The sequence below is a fragment of the Mastigoproctus giganteus genome, chromosome 9, assembly GCF_048544385.1.
Source record: "Mastigoproctus giganteus isolate SK-2022 chromosome 9, ASM4854438v1, whole genome shotgun sequence".
Classification (NCBI taxonomy): domain Eukaryota; kingdom Metazoa; phylum Arthropoda; class Arachnida; order Uropygi; family Thelyphonidae; genus Mastigoproctus; species Mastigoproctus giganteus.
The window spans coordinates 170,834,017-170,861,295 of NC_143583.1; the positions used below are offsets into that span (position 1 = coordinate 170,834,017).

Here is a 27,279-nt window from a genome sequence, read left to right on the forward strand (position 1 = left end):
CAATCTGCCAACCCGCACTGGACCAGTATGGCAGATTATGGTCCATTTCCCTCAGCATGAATAGTTGAGGAGGCTTCCATCCTGCAGTGGGTTGATAATGGCTGCACTTTACCATAAGGGGTAAAGGGAAGGATTTTTGCTTTCGTAAAGGTGACTACGGTCTGAGACAGTATTTAAATTCTATACAGTGGGACCAACTGATGATGTTACCAACAGCAAATTCAAAACGGGAAGCATTCAAAGAATTAATCTTGGAAGCTACTAGGCTTTTCATATCAATAAAGAAATATTGTTCAAGATTTAGGCCTAAATGGATGTCAGATGAACTAACTAACATGTGATAGAGAAGAAAAATGCATGGGATACATATAAATTAACATGTGACACAGAAGCCTATGAGAGATATAAGCTGGTCTGTAACCAAGTTACAAAGGAGGTTAGGCAGGCGAAGGCAGATTACGAGAAATCTTTGGCAAAGGATGCAAAGAAAAACAGCAAAGAGTTCTTTACTTATGTAAACCCTAGAAGGAAGGGGATGAATCAGATTGGTCCACTTGATATTGATGGTTCAACTGTTGATGATCCTGCTTAGGTAGCTAACAACCTAAATGAATATTCTGCATCGACATTCACACATGAGGAGTTATTCAGCGAGGGGAATGCCAGAGGTGCATTCAACTCTGGCAGTAAGCTAGATAATCTTGTAATAACTGAGGGTAAAGTGGAGGAGAAATTGTTGAAGATAAACACAAGAAAGGCACCTGGGGTGGATGGAATCTATCCATTTATATTAAAGGAAGCAGCAAAGGAAGTAAGCAAACCCTTAGCCATAATTATGAGAACTTCCTTGGACTCAAGGGAGGTACCCATAGACTGGAGTTGTGCAAATGTGACCCCAATCCACAAAGGAGGATCAAATGGAGACACAGGTAATTACAGACCTGTTAGTTTAACTTCTGTTCCAGGAAAGTTAATGGAGGCACTGGTTAAAGAAGCATTGCAGGATCATCTACAGAAGACTTCAGTTATAGCTCGGACACAGCATGGGTTTGTTAACGGGATCTTGTCTGACTAATTTGATTTGATACTATGATATGATCACAAAGGAACTGGATGCAAAGAATAACTTTGATATCATATATTTGGATCTTAGAAAAGACTTTAATACTGTTATTGTTTTTTGGTTTTTAGGAGCATTAGCAACTAAGGTCATATTGCTCCGAGGATATGCAGTGGTCATACTGTTTCACATGGAAGACTGCTGCACAAATTGGAGCAGTGTGGCATTGGAGGCAGGTATAGTTGAGTGGGAGAAGACAGAGAGTGGTAATCAATGGACACTGCTCTTCGTGGACTATTGTTATTAGTGGAGTCCCTCAGGGTTCAGTGTTGGGTCCATTGTTGTTTTCTGTATTTATAAATGACATTGGTCATGGTATATCAAGTTTAATGTCCAAGTTTGCAGACGATACAAAGGTTGGCCGGGTTGTTAAAGACACTAGTGACAGTACTCTGCTGCAACAGGATCTAGAAAAGTTGAGCAGATGGGCTGAGAGGTGGTAAATGAAGTATAACATTGACAAATGTAAAGTACTACATATGGGAAGCAGTAATCCCAGAGTAATGTCTCAACTATGTGGTACCACACTGACAGTGGTATAGAATGAAAAGGACCTGCGGATAATTGTGCAGGCAGATATGAAGTTTTCTGAGCAGTGCAGACGGTCTGCAAGAGTAGCTTATGGCGTCTTGTCAATGATATACAGGAATTTTTCTAGGAGGGATAAGGCGGTGATTATCGCCTTGTATAAGGCAATGGTCAGGCCACACCTTGAGTACTGTATACAGGTCTGGAGGCCTTATTTTAAGAAGGATGTAGAGCTGTTGGAACGAGCGAGAAGGGCAACAAGATTAGTGAACAGAACAAAGGTTTGCTCTCATGAAGAAAGGCTTATATTTTGTCTGGAGACTATGCACCTGCGAGGTGACCTGATTGAGGTGAATAAAGCCTTGAATGGTTTGAGCATTCTCAATGCTGATGGGATTCTTCCTCTTGCTCAGAACAATCGCCTGAGATGGCATAGATTCAAATTGAGGAAAGATTGTATAAGGCTTTGAATGGTTTGAGCATGCTCAATGCCAATGGGATTCTTCATCTTGCTCAGAATAATCAGCTCAGAGGGCATAAATTCAAATTGAGGAAGGACGGATGTCGGATAGATGTGCGGAAATTTGCCTTTGGCCAGCGGGTGGTTGGTTGGTGGAACCGACTTCCATCACTTGTTGTTCAAGTTGATAGCCTAAACAAATTTAAGGCTCAACTGGACAGGTATTTCGAGCGAATGGAGGGGTGAAATGGGAGTGGTGTGTTTTTTTTTGTTTGTTTTTTTTGGCTGATGCTGAATAAGCTTGCTTTCTTGCGTCATGCCTCTACTAATGCTAATGCTAAATGGATGTCAGATGAACTAATGAGAGTTGTGGCAGAGAAGAAAAATGCATGGGATGCATATAGATTATCACAAAGGAGGTTTGACAATGAAGGCAGATTACAAGAAATCTTTGAAAAAGATTGAAAAGAAAAACAGCAAAGACTTCTTTACTTATGTAAACTCTAGAAAGATGGGGTGAATCAGATTGGTGCACTTTATCAATGCTTTGATTTTTGATCATCCTGTTCAGATAGCTGACAAACTGAATGAGTATTCTGCATCTATATTCACACATGAGGAATTCCGTAGGAAAGGGGAGGATAGAAGTTTATCAAACTCTAACAGAGAGCTAAATGATTTTGTAATTTTTGATAGGCCATAGTATCTAGGCAACTGGCATCCCTTGGCACGCAATATCCAGTACATGTCCTTGTAGATCTTCCCGGCATTCAGCCAAATCTGGAGGATTTTCTTAACACATTGTTCTTATCCTACCAGGGGATTTCTATGGGTTGTCTTATAAGTTGCCCTATCATTTAATGGTTCCAAGGCTTTGTGATGGTGATCTACTTCATTGAAGATCAGAGTTGACTTCCCTTTGTCTGCAGATAGAACATGCTGCCATCCTGTCTTAACTCTCCAAGAGTCTTTCTCTTGAAATATGATGAGATTAGGAGCTGCCTGAGCTTGGCTCAACACCACCGAAGTTCTAGTGCATATTTCATTAGCTACAGTGGCCACTAGTGAGCGAAATATTATTTCACTTACCAGTGGCCTCCCCCATTAATATTAGCAAACTTATTAACTTGCCTCTATCTGTAGACATCTGAAAATTGGTTTCCTATACACTTCAATTTGGCTAGCACCACCCTTGTAGTGAGTAAAAAGTATTAAACTATCAAATGATGTACCCTTGCATCTTCTAACATAATTCAGATTGCCATGTAGTTTTCCAATCCAGATGTTCAACACCTTATTCTGGTATACAACTTTGCAGACAACATAGACAACAATCTTCAAAGGGAAACTTAACAATGAAATCCACAGGGAGTAAATCCAAATGCCTTGCACTTATGAGCAAATCTCAAATGCTGTCTTTGTTTGTTTCCACATACATTTAATATTCAAAATTGCCAATTCTTCGTAAGTATGGTGCATTTTCACCTGTACCACTTCCTGAGTGAAGCCATTCAGTTAACAAGCCAGTATCTTTTGCTGACTTGGACTTGTAATGTGGCTGAAGATGAAAGAAAAATATTCATAATTCTTGGATGCACCATAGCATAGCCTTAAATAACAACTAATTCTTATAATAGGCCCCAGAGGTTGGGAAAGTTATGACTCATGCTAACTTACTGACACTGCAGTTGAATACACCAACTATATATGACCAAAACTTTACTAAAATAAATTAAATAAAAATAAAACAGGATAAAATTTGATGTAAAAATTAAAACAATGACAAAAGCATTAAAAATATAGATAAAATTAGTATATATATATAAAATATTACAAATTAAAAGTGATAAAGCAACACCATAGCTTTCAAAGGCAACCACCTCCTTTATCAACAGTGTAACTTTTACTGTCAGAGCACATCCTTAAATAACATCAGCAGGATCATGGCACATTTTACTGTAGGAGCATGGGAATTATCCTCCACAAGCTCATGGAGACTAGAAATGTGTAGTCCCCCGTAATCTGTGGTCTACAAGTAGAGACGGCAGACTATAAGAAATCTGCTGGGGCTGAGCACGTCAGGGAGAAGAACATCAAATTTTTCCAGGCGATGCTGTCATCGTTAATTATTTTCAAAGGTATTCGCATTGGAAATGGCTCCATGTGCTTGGAAATTTGTTCTTCGGAACATAATACCATTGAAAGAGATAGAGGAGTCCATATTCATTCCTTCTTTGAGACTAATTCTTGGACAGGATGAACAGGTACACCTGGCATGCTCCCAAGAAATTTCCCGTCTCCATGCACACGCGTGGAAAATAATTCCCATGCTCCCACAGTAACACATGCCGGGAGCCGTGATCCTGCTGATCTTATTTAAGGATGTGCAGTGACATTAAAGTTCCACAATTCATAAATGATATGGCTGACTTTGAAAGATACAATGCTGTTTTATTAGCATTAGCAAGGGAACATGATGCAAGAAAGCAAGCTTATATAGCATATGCCAAAAAAAAAAAACATTATTTCACACATCTTTTTGCTTCAAATGTTTGTCAAGTTCTGCCTTGAATCCATTTAAGCTATCAACTTCTACAACGACAGATGGAAGTTTGTTTCAGCAATCAACCACACACTGGCTAAAGACAAACTTCCGCACATCTATCCGACATCCGTCCTTCCTCAATTTGAATTTATGCCCTCTGAGCTGATTATTCTGAGCAAGATGAAGAATCCCATTGGCATTGAGCATGCTCAAACCATTCAAAGCCTTATACACCTCTATCAGATCACCTCGCTGGTGCCTAGTCTCCAGACTCTGTAATTTGCAAAACTTAAGCCTTTCTTCGTAAGAGCAACCCTTTGTTCCATTCACTAATCTTGTTGCCCTTCTCTGTACCCATTCCAGCAGCTCTACATCCTTCTTGAAATGAGGCCTCCAGACCTGTATACAGTACTCTAGGTGTGGCCTAACCATTGCCTTATACAAGGCGATAATCACCGCCTTATCCCTCCTAGAAAAATTCCTGTATATCATTGACAAGACACCATGAGCTACTCTTGCAGCTCTTCTGCACTGCTCAGAGAACTTCATATCTGCCTGCACAATTACCCCCAGGTCCTTTTCATTCTCCACCACTGTCAGTGTATTACCGCAGAGTTGATACGTTGCTCTGGGGTTACTGTTTCCCATATGTAGTACTTTACATTTGTCAATGTTAAACTTCATTTGCCACTCTCAGCCCATCTGTTCAACCTTTCCAGATCCTGTTGCAGCAGCATAGCGTCAGTGGTGTCCTTAACAACCCTGCCAACCTTTGTATCATCTGCAAACTTGGATATTAAACTTGATATCCCATCATCAATATCATTCATAAACACCGAAAACAAAGGACCCAACACTGAACCCTGAGGAACTCCACTAATAACATTAGTCCACGTTTAGCAGTGTCCATTGATTACCACTGTCTGTCTTCTGCCACTCAACCATCGCTTTATCCCTAGCAACAATTTGCCACCAATGCCACGCTGCTCCAATTTGTGCATGCAGCAATCTTCCGTGTGCAACAGTATCAAAAGCCTTTCTAAGATCCAAATATATAATATCAAAGTTATTCCCTGCATCCAGTTCTTTTGTGACTACATCATAGTATACAATCAAATTGGTCAGGCAAGGCCTGCCCTTAACAAAACCATGCTGCGTCTGAGCTATAACTGAATTCTTGTCTAGATGATCCTGCAGTGCTTCTTTAACCAGTGCCTCCATTAATTTACCTGGAACAGAAGTTAAACTAACAACTCTATAATTACTTGTGTCAGCCTTTGATCCTCCTTTGTGAATTGGGGTTACATTTGCATATCTCCAGTCTATGGGTACCTCCCCTGAGTCCAAAGAAGCTCTCATAATTATGGCTAGGGGTTTGCTTACTGCCTTTACTGGCTCCTTTAATATAACTGGATAGATCCCATCCACCCCAGGTGCCTTTCTTGTGTTTATCCTCAAAAATCTCTCCTCCACTTTCCTCTCAGTTATTACAAAATCATCCAGCTCACTGCCAATGTTTACTTTACCTGCATCATTCTCCTTCCTGAATAACTCCTCATGTGTGAATGTAGATGCAAAATACTCGTTTAGATTGTTAGCCACCTGAGCAGGATCCTCAACTGTTGAACCATCAATATCCAGTGGACCAATCTGATTCATCCCTTTCCTTCTTGAGTTTAAATAAGTAAAGAACTCTTTTCTGTTTTTCTTTGCATCCTTTGCCAAGGATTTTTCGTAGTCTGCCTTTGCCTGCCTAATCTCCTTTGTGACTTGGTTAAAGACAAACTTATATCTATCATAGGTTTCCATGTCACCCATTAATTTGTATGTATCCCATGCATTTTTCTTCTCTGCCAAATGTCTCATTAGTTCATCTGACAACCATTTTGGCCTAAACCTTGAACAATATTTCTTAGTTGGTATGTAAAGCCTGGTAGCCTCCAAGATTAGTTCCTTGAATGCTTCCCATTTTGAGTTTGCCGGTGGTAACATCATCAGTTGGTCCCACTGTATAGAATTTAAATACTGTCGCAGACCATCATAGTCGCCTTTACGAAAACAAAAACCCTTCCCTTTACCTCTGATGGTAGTTACCTCCTTGAGTAAATCCCACTTCAACACACTGTGATCACTGCCACCTAGTGGTTCATTTATCTGCAGATTCTTAATGCATGATGAATCACTACTGATAATCAGATCAAGAGTATTGCTCCCTCTTGTTGCCTCACGAACATGCTGATGTAGAAAACAATCATCCAATAAATCCACAAAAGCCTTGCTAGTGTGCGAGTGACCAACCCACAAATTCCAGTCAATATCTGGGAAATTAAAGTCCCCCATTATAAGACTCTCTGATTTACTGGCCCACTCTATTTCCCTGTACAATATCTTATTATACTCATCAGAGTCATTAGGCCTATAGCACACTCCTACTCTCAATTTTGATTTCCCTATGCTTATGTCACACCAAACTGACTCGACACTGCCCTGGCCATCGATGTCGACTGGCTTCACTTCCTTGGACTTTATGTGTTTCTTAACTAATAGCATAACCCTCCTCCACTCCTGTCCTGTCCTGTCTATCCTTTCTGTAGACGTTGTACTCCCCAAATTCCAGTTCTGCATCTCTTATATCTGTGTGACACCACGTCTCTGATATCCCAACAATATCTGCCTTTGATGTTTTGAGCAATACCTCAAATTCATCAAATTTATTTACTAAACTCCTAGCATTGGTGTACACGCAAGTATACCTGCACCTGTTTCTATTCTTAGCTACCCTAACACAACCCATGTGTTTACTTGTACCGCAACGACTCCTAGCAGTCTCTGAAATATCCTGCATCTTGTTTTTCAGGCTTCTGCTCATTTCAATAGAAGCAGTGCAAGAATCACTTCCACCTCTGCCAGTGGCTACCGTTAATCTATTAGTCCTTGTATCCCCCCCCCAACTAGCAGTTTTCGGACCCTCCTAACTCTGCCTCGACAGCATCAGCAAAAATTCTTGCACCCTTTCTATTTAAGTGTATCCCATCCCTGTAGAAGCAATCTTTCCTGTTAACAAGTACAGTCCAGGCTGAAAAAAATTCTACCCCTTGAGCCTTGCACAATCCCTCCAGGGCCGAATTGATCGACAAGGCTCTCATCATATACTCCGTCCTATCGTGTTTGGGCAGAATTGCAGACACTTTCAAATTCAACGCTAATTCACGGCTTTTTTTCAACAGTGACCTGTGCTTGCTAAGTAATTCCGCCGGTCTCCTACTCTTAATATCATTAGTGCCAACGTGTACAACTATATCACCTTTTGTGCCCTTAAAAGATGATATCCGCTCTACAACGTCATCAACCTTTGCCCCTGGCAGACATACCCTGGTCCTATTCCACCTATCCTTTTTGCAAAGCATGTTCCCCGCTTCCCTGACAATAGAGTCACTAACAACTACTAGTTCCTGTGGGACCAGTGCATTCTGCCTAGGGGGCTGCCTCTGTGTTGCCTGATGACCCGTGCAAGCTCTGGCGTTGATGTGGGCGGCTGAGAGCTTGATGGGGGCCCTCAATTTATTTCCTTCAAGGGCATCCACCCTGTCCTTCAAGCTCTCATAAAGGCCCATAACAACGCTGAGTTGTCGCCTGATTTCCTTGCACTCCTGACATAGTGCACACACAAAGACATCCCCCCCTTGGCAGTATCATGTCCCATACCCGACTGCTCCGCAAACATCAAGCAAACAGTGCATTTTAAAAGACTGTGATTCAGAGGGCAACTGCCCCCCTCAGTTCTCCCCTGAACCACATCACTCCCATTAGCTTGAGCCTTTCGCTTTGCTGCTCTGGTCTGAGTCATGATTCCGATTTAATTCAATAAAATTTCAAAACAAAATTAAATCCTTAAGTTATATCGCAAAACAGTTATAACGCTATATTTATTTTTTCAGTATCTAGTGTTTTCTACGAGTTTCCTTTATATAACATCTGTATCACGTGTACCACTATAGTTATGTATTAATTATTTGTTACGATTAAGTCGTTATATATATATAAGTGGCTTAGAGGGGAACAGGTATCATGTGTGTTATCAAACACTCAGCCTAAAACACTGATGGATCCAATATCTCTCTATTACAGAAGATTTAGGAGAAGTCAGGTTGGCCTGCCTCCCTAAAATCCACTCATGCACACCTTCTCGATGGTAAGCCCTGTTATGTCACTTAGGTGGCAACGAACGTGTAGAATGGTTCTCTTCAAGATGCCTGGTCAGAGTGAAGAGGAAAAGACCAAACCCTCCAACATGAGAGCACAACAATACAAATGGCCCCCAGTCCCCAGCAGCGAGAGGATCAGAGTGGAAGCAGAGGGTGCTAAGAATCTCTGGGTACGACCAGGCTGCCATGCACGGAAACTGAACTTGGCCTGTTATAACGTACGATCACTCATCGGTGAAGACAGGATATTAGAGCTGGAAAAGGAATTAGAAAATGTGAATTGGAATATCATCGGTTTGGCTGAAAAAAGAAGAAGAAATGAATCACTTATAAGTTTATCAAGTGAAAATCTGCTGTACACCAATGGAAACAGTGAAAGGAGTGAAGGTGTAGTTGGGTTTCTGGTCCATAAAGATTTTAAAAACAACATTTTGGAATTCAAAAGTACAAACCAAGGGTGTCAAGGCTAATACTCAAGATTTCTAAGAGGTAAAAGCTAAAGATTATAATGATTTATGCACCAACATCAAGCCATGATGATGAAGAGGTTGAAGAAATGTACACCGAAATTGAGTCTTCTAGATGAGCAGAAAACCCACTACACTATTATTATGGCGGACTTCAATGCTAAGGTTGGAAAAAGGCAAAACAGCGCAGAAAGAGGAACTATAAGAAACGTTGGAATTGGTGAAAGAAATAAAAGAGGTGAAATTGTGGTGACTTGTGGAATTTGCAGAATCTCAAGGACTGTCAGTAATGAACACTTTTTTCAAGAAAAGGGTGAAGAGAAAGTGGACATTAGCATTAGCATTAGTAGAGGCATTTGATGCAAGAAAGCAAGCTTATGCAGCATCAGCCAAAAAAAAAAAAAAAGAAAAAAAAAACCACTCCCACTTCACCCCTCTGTTCGTTCAAAATACCTGTCCAGCTGAGCCTTAAACTTATTTAGGCTATCAACTTCCACGACAAGGGATGGAAGTCTGTTCCACCAACCAACCACTCGCTGGCTAAAGGCAAATTTCCGCACGTCTATCCTACATCTGTCTTTCCTCAATTTGAATTTATGCCCTCTCAGGTGATTATTTTGAGCAAGAGGAAGAATCCCATCAGCATTGAGCATGTTTAAGCCATTCAAGGCTTTATACACCTCTATCAGATCACCTCGCTGGTGCCTAGTCTCCAGACACTGTAATTTGCAAAACTTAAGCCTTTCTTCGTAAGAGCACCCCTTTGTTCTTTGTTCCATTCACTAATCTTGTTGCCCTTCTCTGTACTCGTTCCAGCAGCTCTACATCCTTCTTGAAATGAGGCCTCCAGACCTGTATACAGTACTCTAGGTGTGGCCTGACCATTGCCTTATACAATGGAATAATCACCTCCTTATCCCTGCTGGAAAAATTTCTGTATATCATTGACAATACTCCATGAGCTACTCTTGCAGCCCGTCTGCACTGCTCAGAGAACTTCATATCTACCTGCACAACAACCCCCAAATCCCTTTCATTCTCTACCACTGTCAGTGTAGTACCACAGAGTTGATACGTTGCTCTGGGGTTGCTGTTTCCCATGTGTAGTACTTTACATTTGTCAATGTTAAACTTCATTTGCCACCTCTCAGCCCATCTGCTCAACCTTTCCAGATTCTGTTGCAGCAGCATAGTGTCAGTAGTGTCCTTGACAACCCTACCAACCTTTGTATCATCTGCAAACTTGAACATTAAGCTTGATATACCATCATCAATATCATTTATAAATACAGAAAACAATAATGGACCCAACACTGAGCCCTGAGGGACTCCATTAATAACATTAGTCCACGATGAGCAGTGTCCATTGATTACCACTCTCTGTCTTCTCCCCCTCAACCACCCCTTTATCCACAGCAGCAGCAATTTGCCTCCAATGTCACACTGCTCCAATTTGTGTAGCAGTCTTCCATGTGCAACAGTATCAAAAGCCTTTCTAAGATCCAAGTATATAATATCAAAGTTATTCCCTGCATCCAGTTCTTTTGTGACTGCATCATAGTATCCAATCAAATTGGTCAGGCAAGACTTCCCCTTAACAAAACCATGCTGTGTCTAAGCTATAACTGAAGTCTTGTCTAAATGAACCTGCAGTGCTTCTTTAACCAGTGCCTTGTCATTAGCATTAGCATTAGTAGAGGCATTTGATGCAAGAAAGCAAGCTTATGCAGCATCAGCCAAAAAAAAAAAAAAAAAAAACCCACTTCCACTTCACCCCTCTGTTCGTTCAAAATACCTGTCCAGCTGAGCCTTAAACTTATTTAGGCTATCAACCTCCACCACAAGGGATGGCAGTCTGTTCCACCAACCAACCACCCGCTGGCTAAAGGCAAATTTCCACACGTCTATCCTACATCTGTCTTTCCTCAATTTGAATTTATGCCCTCTCAGGTGATTTTTCTGAGCTAGAGGAAGAATCCCTTCAGCATTGAGCATGCTTAAACCATTCAAGGCTTTATACACCTCTATCAGATCACCTCGCTGGTGCCTAGTCTCCAGACACTGTAATTTGCAAAACTTAAGCCTTTCTTCGTAAGAGCACCCCTTTGTTCCATTCACTAATCTTGTTGCCCTTCTCTGTACTCATTCCAGCAGCTCTACATCCTTCTTGAAATGAGGAGTCCAGACCTGTATACAGTACTCTAGGTGTGGCCTGACCATTGCCTTATACAATGGAATAATCACCTCCTTATCCCTGCTGGAAAAATTCCTGTATATCATTGACAATACTCAATGAGCTACTCTTGCAGCCCGTCTGCACTGCTCAGAGAACTTCATATCTGCCTGCACAATCACCCCCAAGTCCCTTTCATTCTCTACCACTGTCAGTGTAGTACCACAGAATTGATACGTTGCTCTGGGGTTGCTGTTTCCCATGTGTAGTACTTTACATTTGACAATGTTAAACTTCATTTGCCACCTCTCAGCCCATGTGCTCAACCTTTCCAGATCCTGTCAGTAGTGTCCTTGACAACCCTGCCAACCTTTGTATCATCTGCAAACTTGGACATTAAGCTTGATATACCATCATCAATATCATTTATTAATACAGAAAACAATAATGGACCCAACACTGAGCCCTGAGGGACTCCACTAATAACATTAGTCCACGATGAGCAGTGTCCATTGATTACCACTCTCTGTCTTCTCCCCCTCAACCACCCCTTTATCCATAGCAGCAATTTATCTCCAATGTCACACTGCTCCAATTTGTGTAGCAGTCTTCCATGTGCAACAGTATCAAAAGCCTTTCTAAGATCCAAGTATATAATATCAACATTATTCCCTGCATCCAGTTCTTTTGTGACTGCATCATAGTATCCAATCAAGTTGGTCAGGCAAGACTTCCCCTTAACAAAACCATGCTGTGACTGAGCTATAACTGAAGTCTTGTCTAAATGATCCTGCAGTGCTTCTTTAACCAGTGCCTCCATTAATTTTCCTGGAACAGAAGTTAAGCTCACAGGTCTATAATTACTTGTGTCAGCCTTTGATCCTCCTTTGTGAATTGGGGTCACATTTGCACATTTCCAGTCTATGGGTACCTCCCCTGAGTCCAAGGAAGCTCTCATAATTATAGCTAAGGGTTTGCTTACTTCCTTTGCTGCCTCCTTTAATATAACTGGATAGATCCCATCCACCCCGGGTGCCTTTCTTGTGTTTATCTTCAACAGTTTCTCCTCCACTTTACTCCCAGTTATTTCAAGATTCTGTAGCTTACTGCTAGAGTTGGATACACCTCTAGCATTCCAATGCTGAATAAGTCCTCATGTGTGAATGTCGATGCAAAATATTCATTTAGTTTGTTAGCTACCTGAGCAGGATCATCAACAGTTGACCCATCAATATCAAGTGGACCAATCTGATTCATCTCCTTCCTTCTAGAGTTTACATAAGTAAAGAACTCTTTGCTGTTTTTCTTTGCATCCCTTGCCAAGGATTTCTCGTAATCTGCCTTCGCCTGCCTAACCTCCTTTGTAACTTGGTTGCATATCAACTTGTATCTATCATAGGCTTCTGTGTCATGTGTTAATTTGTAAGTATCCCATGCATTTTTCTTCTCTGCCATATGCCTCATTAGTTCATCTGACATCCATTTTGGCCTAAACCTTGAACAATATTTCTTAGTTGGTATGTAAAGCCTAGTAGCTTCCAAGATAAGTTCTTTGAATGCTTCCCATTTTGAATTTGCTGTTGGTAACATCATCAGTTGGTCCCACTGTATAGAATTTAAATACTGTCTCAGTCCATCGTAGTCGCCTTTACGGAAGCAATAACCCTTCCCTTTACCCCTAATGGTAGTTACCTCTTTCAGTAAATCCCACTTCAGCACACTGTGATCACTGCCACCTAGTGGTTCATTTACTGCAGATTCTTAATGCATGAAGAATCACTGCTGATAATCAAATCAAGAGTATTACTCCCTCTAGTTGCCTCCCGAACATGCTGATGTAGAAAACAATCATCCAATAAATCCACAAAAGCCTTGCTACTGTGTGAGTGACCAGCCCCCAAATTCCAGTCAATATCTGGGAAATTAAAATCCCCCATTATAAGACTCTCTGATTTACTGGCCCACTCTATTTCCCTGTACAGTTCCTTATTATACTCATCAGAGTCATTAGGTCTATAGCACACTCCTACTCTCAATTTTGATCTCCCAATGCTTATGTCACACCTAACTGACTCAACACTGCACTGTCCAGCGATGTCGACTGGCTTCACTTCCTTGGTTTTTATGTGTTTCTTAACTAATAGCATAACCCCTCCCCCCTTCCTATCCTGTCTATCCTTTCTGTAGATGTTGTACTCCCCAAATTGCAGTTCTGCATCCCTTATATCTGTGACACCACGTCTCTGATATCCCAACAATATCTGCCTTTGATGTTTTGAGCAATACCTCAAATTCATCAAATTTATTTATTAAACTCCTAGCATTGGTGTACATGCAAGTATTCCTGCACCTGTTTCTATTCTTAGCTACCCTAACACAACCCATGTGTTTACTTGTACCGCAATGGCTCCCAGCATTCTCTGAAATACCATGCATCTTGTTTTTCAGGCTTCTGCTCATTCTAATTGAAGCAGTGAAAGAATCTCTTTCACCTCTGCCAGTGGCTACTGTCAATCTATTGGGCTTTGTCTCCCCCCAAGCTAGCAGTTTTCCGACCCACCTAACACTGCCTCGATAGCATCAGCAAATATTCTTGCACCCTTTCTATTTAAGTGTATCCCATCCCTGTAGAAGCAATCTCTCCTGTTAACAAGTACAGTCCAGGCTGAAAAAAATTCTACCCCTTGAGCCTTGCACAATCTTTCCAGGGCCGAATTGATCGACAAGGCTCTCATCATATACTCCCTCCTATCGTGTCTGGGCAGAATTGCAGACACTTTCAAATTGAACCCTAATTCTCGGCTTTTGTTCAACAGTGACCTGTACTTGTTAAGTAATTCTGCCGGTCTCCTACTCTTAATATTATTAGTGCCAACGTGTACAACTATATCACCTTTTGTGCCCTTAAAAGATGATATTCGCTCTACAACGTCATCAACCTTTGCCCCTATCTTTTTTACAAAGCATGTTCCCCGTTTCCCTGACAATAGAGTCACCAACAACTACTAGTTCCTTCGGGACCAGCGCATTCTGCGTTGGGGGTTGTCTCTGTGTCACGCGATGTCCAAGTGCAAGCTCTGGCGTTGATGTGGGCAGCTGAGAGCTTGATGGGATCTCAATTTAGTTTCTTCGAGGGCATCCACCCTGTCCTTCAAGCTCTCATATAGGCCAACAAGAACGCCGAGTTGTTGCCTGATATCGATACACTCCTTGCATCGCGCACACACAAAGACATCCCCCTTGGCAGTATCATGTCCCGTACCCGATTGCTCTGTAAACATCAAGCAAACAGTGCATTTTATAAGGCTGTGAGTCAGAGGACAACTGCACCCCTCAGTTCTGCTCTGAGCCACAGCGCTTCCATTAGCTTGAGCCTTTTGCTTTGCTGCTCTGGTCTGAGTCATGATTCTATTAATTTATTAATTAATTATAATTAATTATGTTATGTTATTAATTATGTTAAATATAATTAATTATATTACGTTTGTAATCTAAGTCGTTATATTTATTTATTTAAACGTACAATTTAACTGCTAACGAAGTTCAACTAACGCTATCTAGTACGGCATACAACTATTGTATCACAATGGCGGGAAAATTACGAACGGTAGCGGAGTTGAAACACGTGGAAACCTTTACCGATACTTTTATGCAATTACAAGGCCGAGTAAAGAATAATTAATTTTCCATTAATTAATTTTCCTGGAACAGAAGTTAAGCTCACAGGTCTATAATTACTTGTGTCAGCCTTTGATCCTCCTTTGTGAATTGGGGGTCACATTTGCACATTTACAGTCTATGGGTACCTCCAATGAGTACAAGGAAGCTCTCATAATTATGGCTAAGGGTTTGCTTACTTCGTTTGCTGCCTCCTTTAATATAACTGGATAGATCCCATCCACCCCAGGTGTTTATTTCTTGTGTTTATCTTCAACAGTTTCTCCTCCACTTTACTCCCAGTTATTTCAAGATTCTATAGCTTACTGCTAGAGTTGAATACACCTCTGGCATTCCCCTTGCTGAATAACTCCTGATGTGTGAATGTCGATGCAAAATATTCATTTAGTTTGTTAGCTACCTGAGCAGGATCATCAACAGTTGACCCATCAATATCAAGTGGACCAATCTGATTCATCCCCTTCCTTCTAGAGTTTACATAAGTACAGAACTCTTTGCTGTTTTTCTTTGCATCCCTTGCCAAAGATTTCTCGTAATCTGCCTTCGCCTGCCTAACCTCCTTTGTAACTTGGTTGCATATCAACTTGTATCTATCATAGGCTTCTGTGTCATGTGTTAATTTGTAAGTATCCCATGCATTTTTCTTCTCTGCCATATGCCTCATTAGTTCATCTGACATCCATTTTGGCCTAAACCTTGAACAATATTTCTTAGTTGGTATGTAAAGCCTAGTAGCTTCCAAGATAAGTTCTTTGAATGCTTCCCATTTTGAATTTGCTGTTGGTAACATCATCAGTTGGTCCCACTGTATAGAATTTAAATACTGTCTCAGTCCATCGTAGTCGCCTTTACGGAAGCAATAACCCTTCCCTTTACCCCTAATGGTAGTTACCTCTTTGAGTAAATCCCACTTCAGCACACTGTGATCACTGCCACCTAGTGGTTCATTTACTGCAGATTCTTAATGTATGAAGAATCACTGCTGATAATCAAATCAAGAGTATTAGTAGTAGTAGTAGTAGTAGTAGTAGTGGCACTTGATGCAAGAAAGCAAGTGTAGGAGCTTATGCAGCATCAGCCAAAAAAAAAAAAAAAAAATCACACCATACCCTCCAATTGCCTGTCCAGTTCCTCCTTAAATTTATTTAACCTATCAACTTCCACAACGACAGATGGAAGTTTGTTCCAGCAATTAACCACCCGCTGGCTAAAGGCAAATTTCCGCACATCTATTCTACATCTATCCTTTCTTAATTTGAACTTATGTCCCCGTAGGTTCGTATTCTGAACAAGTGGGAGGATCCCGTCAGAATTCAGCGTGCTCAACCAATTCAAGGCCTTATAGACCTCAATCAGATCACCACGCAGGTGCCTAGTCTCCAGCCACTGCAATTTGCAGAACTTAAGCCTCTCTTGGTAAGAGGATCCCTTCATTCCCCTCACCAATTGTGTTGCTCTTCTCTGTACACGCTCAAGCAAATCTACATCCTTCCTAAAATGAGGCCTCCAGACCTGTACGCAGTACTCAAGGCGTGGCCTGACCATTGCCTTATACAGAGGGACAATCACCTCCTTTTCCCTGCTAGCAAAATTCCTATATATCATTGACAAAACCCCATGACCTGCCCTAGCAGCCTGTCTACATTGCTCAGAAAACTTCATATCTGACTGCAATGATATTCCTCCCTCTAGTTGCCTCCCGAACATGCTGATGTAGAAAACAATCATCCAATAAATCCACAAAAGCCCTGCTAGTGTGTGAGTAACCAGCCCCCAAATTCCAGTCAATATCTGGGAAATTAAAATCTCCCATTATAAGACTCTCTGATTTACTGGCCCACTCTATTTCCCTGTCCAGTTCCTTAGTATACTCATCAGAGTCATTAGGCCTATAGCACACTCCTACTCTCAATTTTGATCTCCCAATGCTTGTCACACCAAACTGACTCAACACTGCACTATCCAGCGATGTCGACTGGCTTCACTTCCTTGGTTTTTATGTGTTTCTTAACTAATAGCATAACTCCTCCCCCCTTCCTATCCTGTCTATCCTTTCTGTAGACGTTGTACTCCCCAAATTGCAGTTCTGCATCCCTTATATCTGTGTGACACCACGTCTCTGATATCCCAACAATATCTGCCTTTGATGTTTTGAGCAATACGTCAAATTCATTAAATTTATTTACTAAACTCCTAGCATTGGTGTACACGCAAGTATACCTGCACCTGTTTCTATTCTTAGCTACCCTAACACAACCCATGTGTTTACTTGTACCGCAATGGCTCCCAGCAGTCTCTGAAATACCATGCATCTTGTTTTTCAGGCTTCTGCTCAGTCTAATAGAAGCAGTGCAAGAATCTCTTTCACCTCTGCCAGTGGCTACTGTCAATCTATTGGTCTTTGTCTCCCCCCAAGCTAGCAGTTTTCCCACCCAGCTAACACTGCCTCGATAGCATCAGCAAATATTCTTGCACCCTTTCTATTTAATTGTATCCCATCCCTATAGAAGCAGTCTCTCCTTTTAACAAGTACAGTCCAGGCTGAAAAAAATTCTACCCCTTGAGCCTTGCACAATCTTTCCAGGGCCGAATTGATCGACAAGGCTCTCATCATATACTCCCTCCTATCGTGTCTGGGCAGAATTGCAGACACTTTCAAATTGAACCCTAATTCTCGGCTTTTGTTCAACAGTGACCTATACTTGTTAAGTAATTCTGCCGGTCTCCTACTCTTAATATTATTAGTGCCAACGTGTACAACTATATCACCTTTTGTGCCCTTAAAAGATGATATTCGCTCTACAACGTCATCAACCTTTGCCCCTGGCAGACATACCCTGGTCCTGTTCCACCTATCTTTTTTACAATGCATGTTCCCCGTTTCCCTGACAATAGAGTCACCAACAACTACTAGTTCCTTCGAGACCAGTGCATTGTGCCTTGGGGGGGTGTCTCTGTGTCACGCGATGCCCAAGTGCAAGCTCTGGCATTGATGTGGGCAGCTGAGAGCTTGATGGGACCCTCATGGAAGAGTCCAAATGGATTAACAACTAATGAAATCGACTTCATCCTCACTAACAGAAGATATATTGTGAATGATGTTACCGTCCTGAATAAGGTAAATGTTGGAAGTGATCACAGAATGGTAAGATGTATACTTGATATAGATGTAGGAAAGGAAAGGAAAAAACTGACTCGAGTAAATAATACAAAGGTCTTTGAGATAACAGAGGAGGAGAAAAAGCAGCATGTACTGGAACTTAAGAACAAGTTTGAGCTTCTGCAGACTGCTGAGGACCAAGATATCGACGAGGAATATTACAACTTTCTGAAAGTGATAAAGCCCAAGAAACCTATAGGAAACCAGAAATCCAAAGAAGAAAAAATTAGTCAAGAAACACTTGTCATAATGAACCGAAGACAACAAATGAAGAGCAAGAAAAACAGTGACAAGGAGAAAATTGAGTATACTGAGTTATGCAAAGTCATTAGAAAGAGACTCAGAGAGGACATAAGAAGATTTAAAACAAGAAAAGTAGAACAAGCATTAAGGGAAAACAAAGGATTTAAATCAACAGCCTTGAACAGTAATACAGAAAGACAAATGATACTGAAACTGAAGAATAGCGATGGTGTACTTATAAACAGCAGAGAAGGCATAATTCAAATAGCAGAAGACTACTACTATAGAGAATTATACAAGGAGCGAGGGAATGATACCAGCAGTGGGGAAGATGGATTGCAAACTAGCAACACATACGACATACCAGATATTCTTCCTGATGAGGTAGAACATGCATTGAAGAAAATGAAGAATCGGAAAGCCCCGGGGGAAGATGAAGTTACTGTAGAGTTGTTAAAATTGGGAGGAAGAGACATAACACAAAAACTGGCAAGGCTCTTCACAAGGTGCATTAGAAAAGGTGTGACGCCTAAGCAGTGGAATAATGCAATCATAGTTTTGCTGCATAAGAAAGGATATAAATCAGAAATTGGAAATTATAGACCAATTAGCTTGTTATCCCACATCTACAAGTTGTTCACAAGGGTCATTACTAACAGATTAGAAAGAATGCTTGATGAGAATCAACCAAAAGAGCAAGCTAGCTTTAGGACAGGATTCTCAACTATGGATCACCTTCACGTAATATCACAGCTAATGGAGAAAGCAAATAAATATAAAACACCATTATGCCTGGCATTTGTGGATTATGAAAAGGCATTTGACTCCATACAGCATAAGGCAATGTTTCGGGCACTGGAAAGACAAGGCATAGATACCCCACATATTATGATTTTGAAGAAAATATATGAGAGTGCTACCTCCTTTATTAGACTAGACAAAGACAGTAGCAAATTTAAAATCGAGAAAGGAGTTCGACAAGAAGACACAATATCTCCGAAGCTGTTTACTGCTGCCCTTGAGGAAGCTTTCAGAAGATTAGACTGGTTGCAGAAAGGTGTCAATGTGAACGGAGAGTACCTAAACCATTTACGATTTGCAGATGACATTGTGGTTATAAGCCACGATCCCAAAGAATTAGAGGAAAATCTTAATCAGTTATGCACAGTTAGTAAGGATTTTGGACTAAAGATGAATATGGCTAAAACAAAAGTAATGATGAACAAGTATGCCACGGAAAGGGAAATAATGATTGAAGAGCAGTAATTGAAAAGGTGGAGTCATATACTTATCTGGGACAAGTTATTAGCTGTAATAATGATAAATGGCTGGAAGTCAAGAGAAGAATAAATTTTGGATGGATAGCATTCAGGAAATATAGTCACATACTGAAGGGCAATATCCCAGTTTGTCTGAAACGTAAAATAATGAACCAATGTATACTCCCCACCATGACTTATGGAAGTGAAACTTGGGCACTCACCAAAAGAATGGAAGAGAAGCTGAGAACTACACAGCGAAGAATGGAGCGAATTATAATGGGAATCAGACTGTTAGATAAGAAGAGAAACACGTGGATTAGGCAGCAAACTCAAGTAAAGGACATTCTTATCAAAACTAAAGAACTAAAATGGTCTTGGGCAGGACACATAGCTCGAAGACATGATGACAGCTGGAATAAGAAAATAACAGAATGGTACCCAAGAGGAGCTAGAAGAAAACCTGGAAGGACAAAGGCGGAGATGGATAGATGAAATTCATAAGTTTTTGGGTAGTAAATGGATGGCCAGTGCTCAAAACAGAAGGAACTGGAAAGTTGCTGGAGAGGCCTTCATCCTGCAGTGGATTGAAAATCGCTGATGATGATATATATATATATATATATATATAGAGTTAAAAGTACAATTTAATTGACAATAAAGTTTATTAAAATTAATAGATTTACTGATTAATTGACATTTAGGCCTAATGTTTCCCATTATACAGAAGGAAGGAGAAGACTATGTTCTAATCTTGCTCAATGGCTTTCCTCTTACATTTAGTTTACCTTGGAGTTGGAAATAGATGATACTTTCCCTTTTCCTGATGTGTTAGTTTGTAGGGATAGTCTCAGAGTAAAAACCAGAGTGTATAGGAAACCTACATGCAAGGGACAGTATATGCATTAAAGCATGGCACAAGTCAACAATCATAAAAACAGTGTAATTAGAGACCTACTGAATAGGGCTGAGTCCCATCACAGTAATTCGAAGGAAAGATTGGAGAAGATTAGATGTGTCACAGTAGATCTTGGACAAACATATTCAAGATGTTGAACATGGAGAGGCATTCTTACTTGCTACTGCATACATTCCCTATTCAAGATGCCTACTCCATTTTTTAGGCTTATCATGTTATAGGTGCATTAACAACACTAGGTGCCAGAACATTCTTTGAAGAAATCTCTTGCTTACAGGTTGAAGTATATATCCAACGCTGCACTCTATGGAGTCATCTTCCAATGCTAGCAAACTATTTTAGATTTGACTTGATCTGATTTTTGTGTGTCTCTTACTAATGAGAGATATACAAACATCAACAGCAAGTTTAGTGCGTGTGCGCACACAAATACAAATTGAGCTAGGGGTGTACAGATAAATATACATTAAATGAAAACGGAATTAGCAAGCAATCTAAAATTACTGAAACCACACTTGGAAATGTAGGCTTTTTTTTTTTATGAGCAGAGTATTATATATATAATCACTTCTCTCTCTCACTCTTCATAGATTAAAATCTTTGTGTTTCTCAAAAAGAACAGACTGATACGTTTCTGTTCGTACGTTCACGATAGAATTCTGTATCACTTCATCAGTGACTGTCTGCTATTTTTGTCTCTAAATTATGTGTCACAAAACTTACTTTCTGACACTTCTTTCTTCCTGGCAAAACTCAGTTTTTTGTCAAAATTAAGTTTTGTGGATAAAGTTAAAATTAAATTAAATTTAACTTAATTTTGTCAAACTTAAGTTTTGTCAAACTTTTACTGTAATAAACTTGTGTCACTATTTTTGCCACTTCAGAACAAATCAGAACATAATTTCTATTTTTAAATTTCATTTGAAATCAAGGGGAAAAAAAAATATATATATATATATATATATATTTCATGTATACCACAGATTCAATAGTAACAGCCTTTTCCTATACACTTTCAATATATTACAATATATATATTTTTTTATTTCCCCCGATTTGCTAATTTTCAGATATTTACAAAAAATTCCTTTAATCTGCTATGATATACAAATATACAAGGAATAACTTTTGACTCAAATAAGTGTGAAATTTTTTTTCAATGCTATTAATATATAATATTCCCAAATACACTGGATTCAAATATTCATGAATAATGCATAAAGATTAGTAAAATAAATAAGTTTATTAGTCTCAGATATTAAATAAATAATTTCAATGTTATTAAATTAGTATGTTTAAATACTTACAAGATTGAGCCATGCTAACTATTGCCAGCATAATAAATGGGAAAACAAAATTATATATATGAGAATGACAATGAAGTCTAAAGTGCAAAAACAACACTTTATTACTACTTACCATTGACAATACAATGTCCATTAAAATGCTTTAACACAAATTCTTTTATCAAATATCTTGTACAAAAAGAGCATAAGATACATTATCTTCATATTTCTGAATAAAGTGAGATCATTCCTTATATTTTATTTTAAATATTAAATAAGAATTTTATTTTTGATAATTAATATTATTTCAATTTAATTGTCTAATTCTTAATAGCCAAGCTTTAATTCATCTGTAAAATGTCTTTATTATGATAAAATAATACATACGTACTGATTGTATAACTATGTTAAAATATTAAAACAAAATAAAATAAATATTGTATAACAAGAATAAAATTCAATAAAATATATAAAATTAAAAGCGATAAAAGTTGTTTAAAACCACTAATACAGGAGCTTTCGGCAGCAGCGGCCGCCTTCATCAGTTATAGTGGTTACAGGATGACCGACAATCTATATGTGACAATCTACATATAGATTGTAGGTCGTCCTGCAATCACTATAGCTGATGAAGTCGGCTGCTGCTGCTGCTGAAAGCTCCTGTATTAGTGGTTTTAAACAACTTTTATTGCTTTTAATTTTATATATTTTATTTTTGTTATACAACATTTATTTTATTTTGTTTTAATATTTTAACATGTAGTTATACAATCAGTACGTATATATATTTTATTTTATTTTATCATAATAAAGACATTTTACAGATTCGAGTCAGTGCTATTTAGTAGCATTACAGATGAATTACAGAGTTCCTGACTCCAGAGGCCTTTTCAATGAGCTAAGCTTTAATTGTGATTATGATATAGCATAACATTCCAATTTTCTAAAATTTTAAATGAAATGATTTACCAGCAGTTTTATCATCTTATTTGCAGGAATTCTTTTCTTTTCAATCTCAAACTAGATCTATCATATATGTCTATAAAAGGCATTTTATAGTCATATATGATATGGTTATAAAATTCTCCACAGAGTGGAGAGTGTCAGTAATCTGCCTTGCAATCTCCACTGCCTTGATCAAGAATGCAAAGTTTTCTTCATTGCTAATTTGTTAAACTTTGTAGTTTCCAGAACTTTGTTCTTCAAATGTAATGTATAACAAGCTATTGACAAAAATGAATATGCTTGGCATATTCAATAAGCAAGTAATAAAAACTGAATGTTCTGAAAATTGCATAACAGAGGTCATGGGTTACATGTATCACATAACTGAAATGATTAAATTATGCATTGAAGAAAAATTTGTTGCCATAAGTACCTGCAAAATTTTAATTTTATATGATTTAATTAATTCAGGGTGAAGAAATTATATCATTTGAAGATAAAATATTTGACAGGTATGAAAAATGGGCTGAACCTGTCAATAAATTCAAATGTACAAAATTGATGTTTTTTTTTTAAATGTACATCAATTTGGGAGGAAGTACAAAATATGCATAAAAATATTATGCATATGAAAACTTAAGTTTTCATTAGCATATGCATATTATGCTAACGCAAACTTATTCAATTTCCTTTTCTTAAAAATTTCATTTCAGATGAATTGAAAGAGAAGAATGATATTACATTGAAAGAGAAATATTTGTTTTGTGTTAAATTGTTGGTCACTATTTTTTTTTTTTTTGTTTATTTATTATTGTTATTATTATTATTTTTTACGTTTATATTTTGAGAGCAGAACTTGCAAATCCTAAAATTATCTGGTATATAATGGCAACATTGAAAGAATGTTTTTGGAAATTGATGAATTATTGTTCAAACTTATTATTATTGATCAAGACTCAAATCTACAACACCGATATCACATTCTCAAATTATATTTGTGAAAAATTCATAATTTATTTAAAAGATTTTATAATTTATAATCTACTACCAATCAAACTAAAATTACTTATATACTTGTATTTTCCTGGAATACATTTTTAACACACCACATTAATTAAAGTATACGTTTAGAATACTACCTCGTCCTGTCAATAGGTCAGGTGGAAAACCATCTGAAAAAACTGTTAATGCTATTATGTCATGTAAATTTATCATAAAGTTATAGTGCAAAGAGTTTTTATATGAGTAGATTATAACAGAGTACTTTCATGTACAATTAAAAATATCATTATTATTATTTTATTTATTTTTATTAAAACTAAAGGTGGCACCCAGAACATAAGTTCAAATCTGCCTAACAACTCTCAACTGAGTATCTTACATCTTTCATAAAATAAATAAATAAATACAACATTGTAAAAACATAAAATATATAAATTAATTTAAAAAATATATAAAATAATAAAAAAAAACATAAAAAAAAAACACAAAAAAAACCCAACAACGCATAAAATTTACACTAGCAACTCATCCATAACATCAAAAACAGACTTAAACTCTAAGTATTGTCCAGGTCTTCTTGGTGAAACGAATCTTATTGTCCAATTTTATCTTCAGACTTGATTGATTTGGGGCAGAACTGGATTCACTCCCAGAATAAACCTCTTCCTTTGAGCAAAAACTTCTTTTGCAAAGGCCTGGAGTGCTGCAAGAGTACTTGCTGTTTGGATTAGCTGTTCCACTGCAGTTGAAGAGAATCCCTTGATGTTATTCCTCAGCTTTTCTCTGGATTCATTATACATAGCACAGTTGAAGAGTAGTTGGGACCAGTTCTCCTTTGCTCCACAGAAACAAAGCTCTGACTCTGAAAGTCTAAATTGAAACAATTTCTCATTGAAGGCACCATGTCCTGTGACTAGATACGAGGTTTCCATCGTGAGAGTAAAGCATTTTGTAACGGATTTTGCCATTGCAAAGATAACATCCAGTATGAAGTTTTTCGTGACTAGTCTCTTGTTGGTTGTGTCCCATCGCATCTGCCATATATGAACTAGCTCATTATAGCAGCGCAGCTTCTCTCTTTTCACGTCCGTGTCTAAATTAAGTCAGATGCCTAGAATTTCTGCAGGAATCCTCCTCCGTATTCTGTAGCGTAGTCCCCTATACACTACAAAGAGGTCCAGTGGAAGAACCCCTGCAATGACTTGTGTTGCTGCTGTGGAGACAGTTTTGCAGATCCGATGGGTGGCCAGGAGAAGTCCCTGTTGGACAGAGTGCAGTTTCTCTTTAATTTTACACTTAATTGCCTGGTGCAACCACGCCCCTGCAGCGAACGTGACTATGGGGAGGAACACCGCCTTGTAGTAAAGGAGTATTGTGCGCTTGGAGAGCCCCCAGTCACTCCTGGAGATCCTGACTATTGAAGCTGAGAAGTTTCTTACTTTTATGTTGAGATTCTGAAGGTGAGGGAGGAAAGGAAGTCCATGGTCAAGGATGACCCCTAAGACTTGGGGTTTGGGTCACAAGAGGTAACTGCATGCCATGGATTTTAACTTGGGGATGCCTTCGAAGGTCGAGTTTGGCTCCAAAGATCATCATATTGGTTTTTGTTGGATTGATTTGGAGCTTATTGGTTTGAGTCCAGTCGGCAAAGTCGTCAAGAATGTGGTTTGCTGTGGTCTCTAGGGCTTGCCGAGAGCAGTCCGAGAAGATGATGGTGAGATCGTCTGTGAATACAATGATCTTGGTATTGTCGAAGCTGCGGCGAAGCCAGTCCTGAAGAACTAGGTTCCAGATTAGGGGACCCAATGCAGAGCCCTGTGGGCATCCTCTGCAAATTGGTCGTGTTAGTTGCCTATGTCCTGCCTGTACTGTAACAGTTCTGTTGGTGAAGTAGTTCCTGATTAACCAGTAGACTTGTGGTGGGCAATCAGCAGAGCACTCTCCCACCATACCCGGTCAAAGGCCCCCTCAAAGTCTATAAAGATGGTCAGTTCGTACTTGGCCTTGGAGGTTTCCAGACGGAGTATTATTTCTGAGAGTGCATCCTCACAGGAGCGACCTTGTATGAATCTATATTGCGAAGGAGAGATAAGTCATTTGTCTTGAAATATGCTTACAATTTTTATCGCTATGAGTCGTTCCAGAATTTTACCAAGGTTGGGTAAGAGAGCAATGGGGGCAGAGCGCCCGAGGTTCTGTTGGTGGTTGTTAGGCTTTGGAATGAGTCGGAGAAGAGCAACTTTCCAGAGCTCAGGGAAGAGAGATTCTCTAAGGCAGCAATTAAAAAGGAGAAGTAGGTGCTCTGGTTTCAGTTTGAACACCCTTTGTATGAATGCATACTCAAAATTAATGCCAGGGCATTTATTCAGGTTGATTCTGTTCATTGCCGTCTCCAGTTCTTGGGATGTAAAAGGTTTATCAGGTGAGGTTGATGTGTAGAGTGAATTTCTTCTGCTGATATCTGCATGTTCAGGTTGGTCTTCCATTGGATCATCTGTGAGGAAAAGTTCATCAATTATGGCACTGATCGAATCGTGCCAGGTTATGGTTTCCTGTTCGCGAAGCTGTACCGAGCCAAAGACATCTGGGGTGTATGTCTTCCCCCTGGATATTTTATAAAGGAGTCCCCATGGGTTAGAATTTCCTGAGTCCTTGACGAAGTCCATCCAGGTCTGTCTTTTCCTGTTGGCAACCACTTTGGTAAAGGCGTTCTTTTTAGCGAAGTAGATGGCATACAGTTGTTCAATGTCTTGGGGCAGTCAATTTCTGTGATGCTGGTACTCCTTACGTGCCTCTTTTCTTAGTACAGTTAGCTCGGTGCTCAACCAGGCACAAGTTTGAGATTTTATGGTCTTTTTCTTCGCCGAGCGACATGCAGCTAATTGGAGTGAGCTCTGGTACAGGTCCGTCTGGTCAGCTGCACTCTTATCAGATAGCGAGGATATGTCTGGAAAATTTCTCTGTATGGAAAAGTAAAAGGCTGCCCAGTCAACGGCCTTAGTCGAGAACCTGACAAACCCAGTGGGGGCAATATGAGGTGCTCGGTTAGGTGTGTGCATGTTGATGTGGAAACGTATCACTCTATGATCAATTAGGGTCCAATCCGGAATGATGGTCCATCCGTAAATCAGGTTTCTTAGGTCATTGGTGGTGGCTGTGATGTTGATGTTAAAAATAGAGCCAATCAGAGGCAGATTCCACATCCACAATGCCATCAAAATTACATTCATAACTCTCCATTTCATTTGGGAGCAAAGATGTAGCCAATCATCAGAAGATAGTCACACAA

At 39.3% G+C, this 27,279-nt stretch overlaps 1 protein-coding gene across 4 annotated transcripts in view; it reads right to left on the minus strand.

Moving 5' to 3' along the window:
• LRR (capping protein regulator and myosin 1 linker 1 leucine rich repeat protein) overlaps positions 1-27,279 on the minus strand; it is a 1,021,987-nt gene that overhangs the window by 316,106 nt on the left and 678,602 nt on the right. For 2 of the 4 annotated variants that reach the window (XM_090381858.1, XM_090381856.1), the window contains exon 27: positions 22,065-22,082. The exons of the other annotated variants lie outside the window; for them this stretch is intronic. In XM_090381858.1, coding sequence (XP_090237984.1) covers positions 22,065-22,082 — 18 coding nt within the window. The remainder of the gene's footprint in view (positions 1-22,064; positions 22,083-27,279) is intronic. 4 annotated transcript variants of the gene reach the window in all.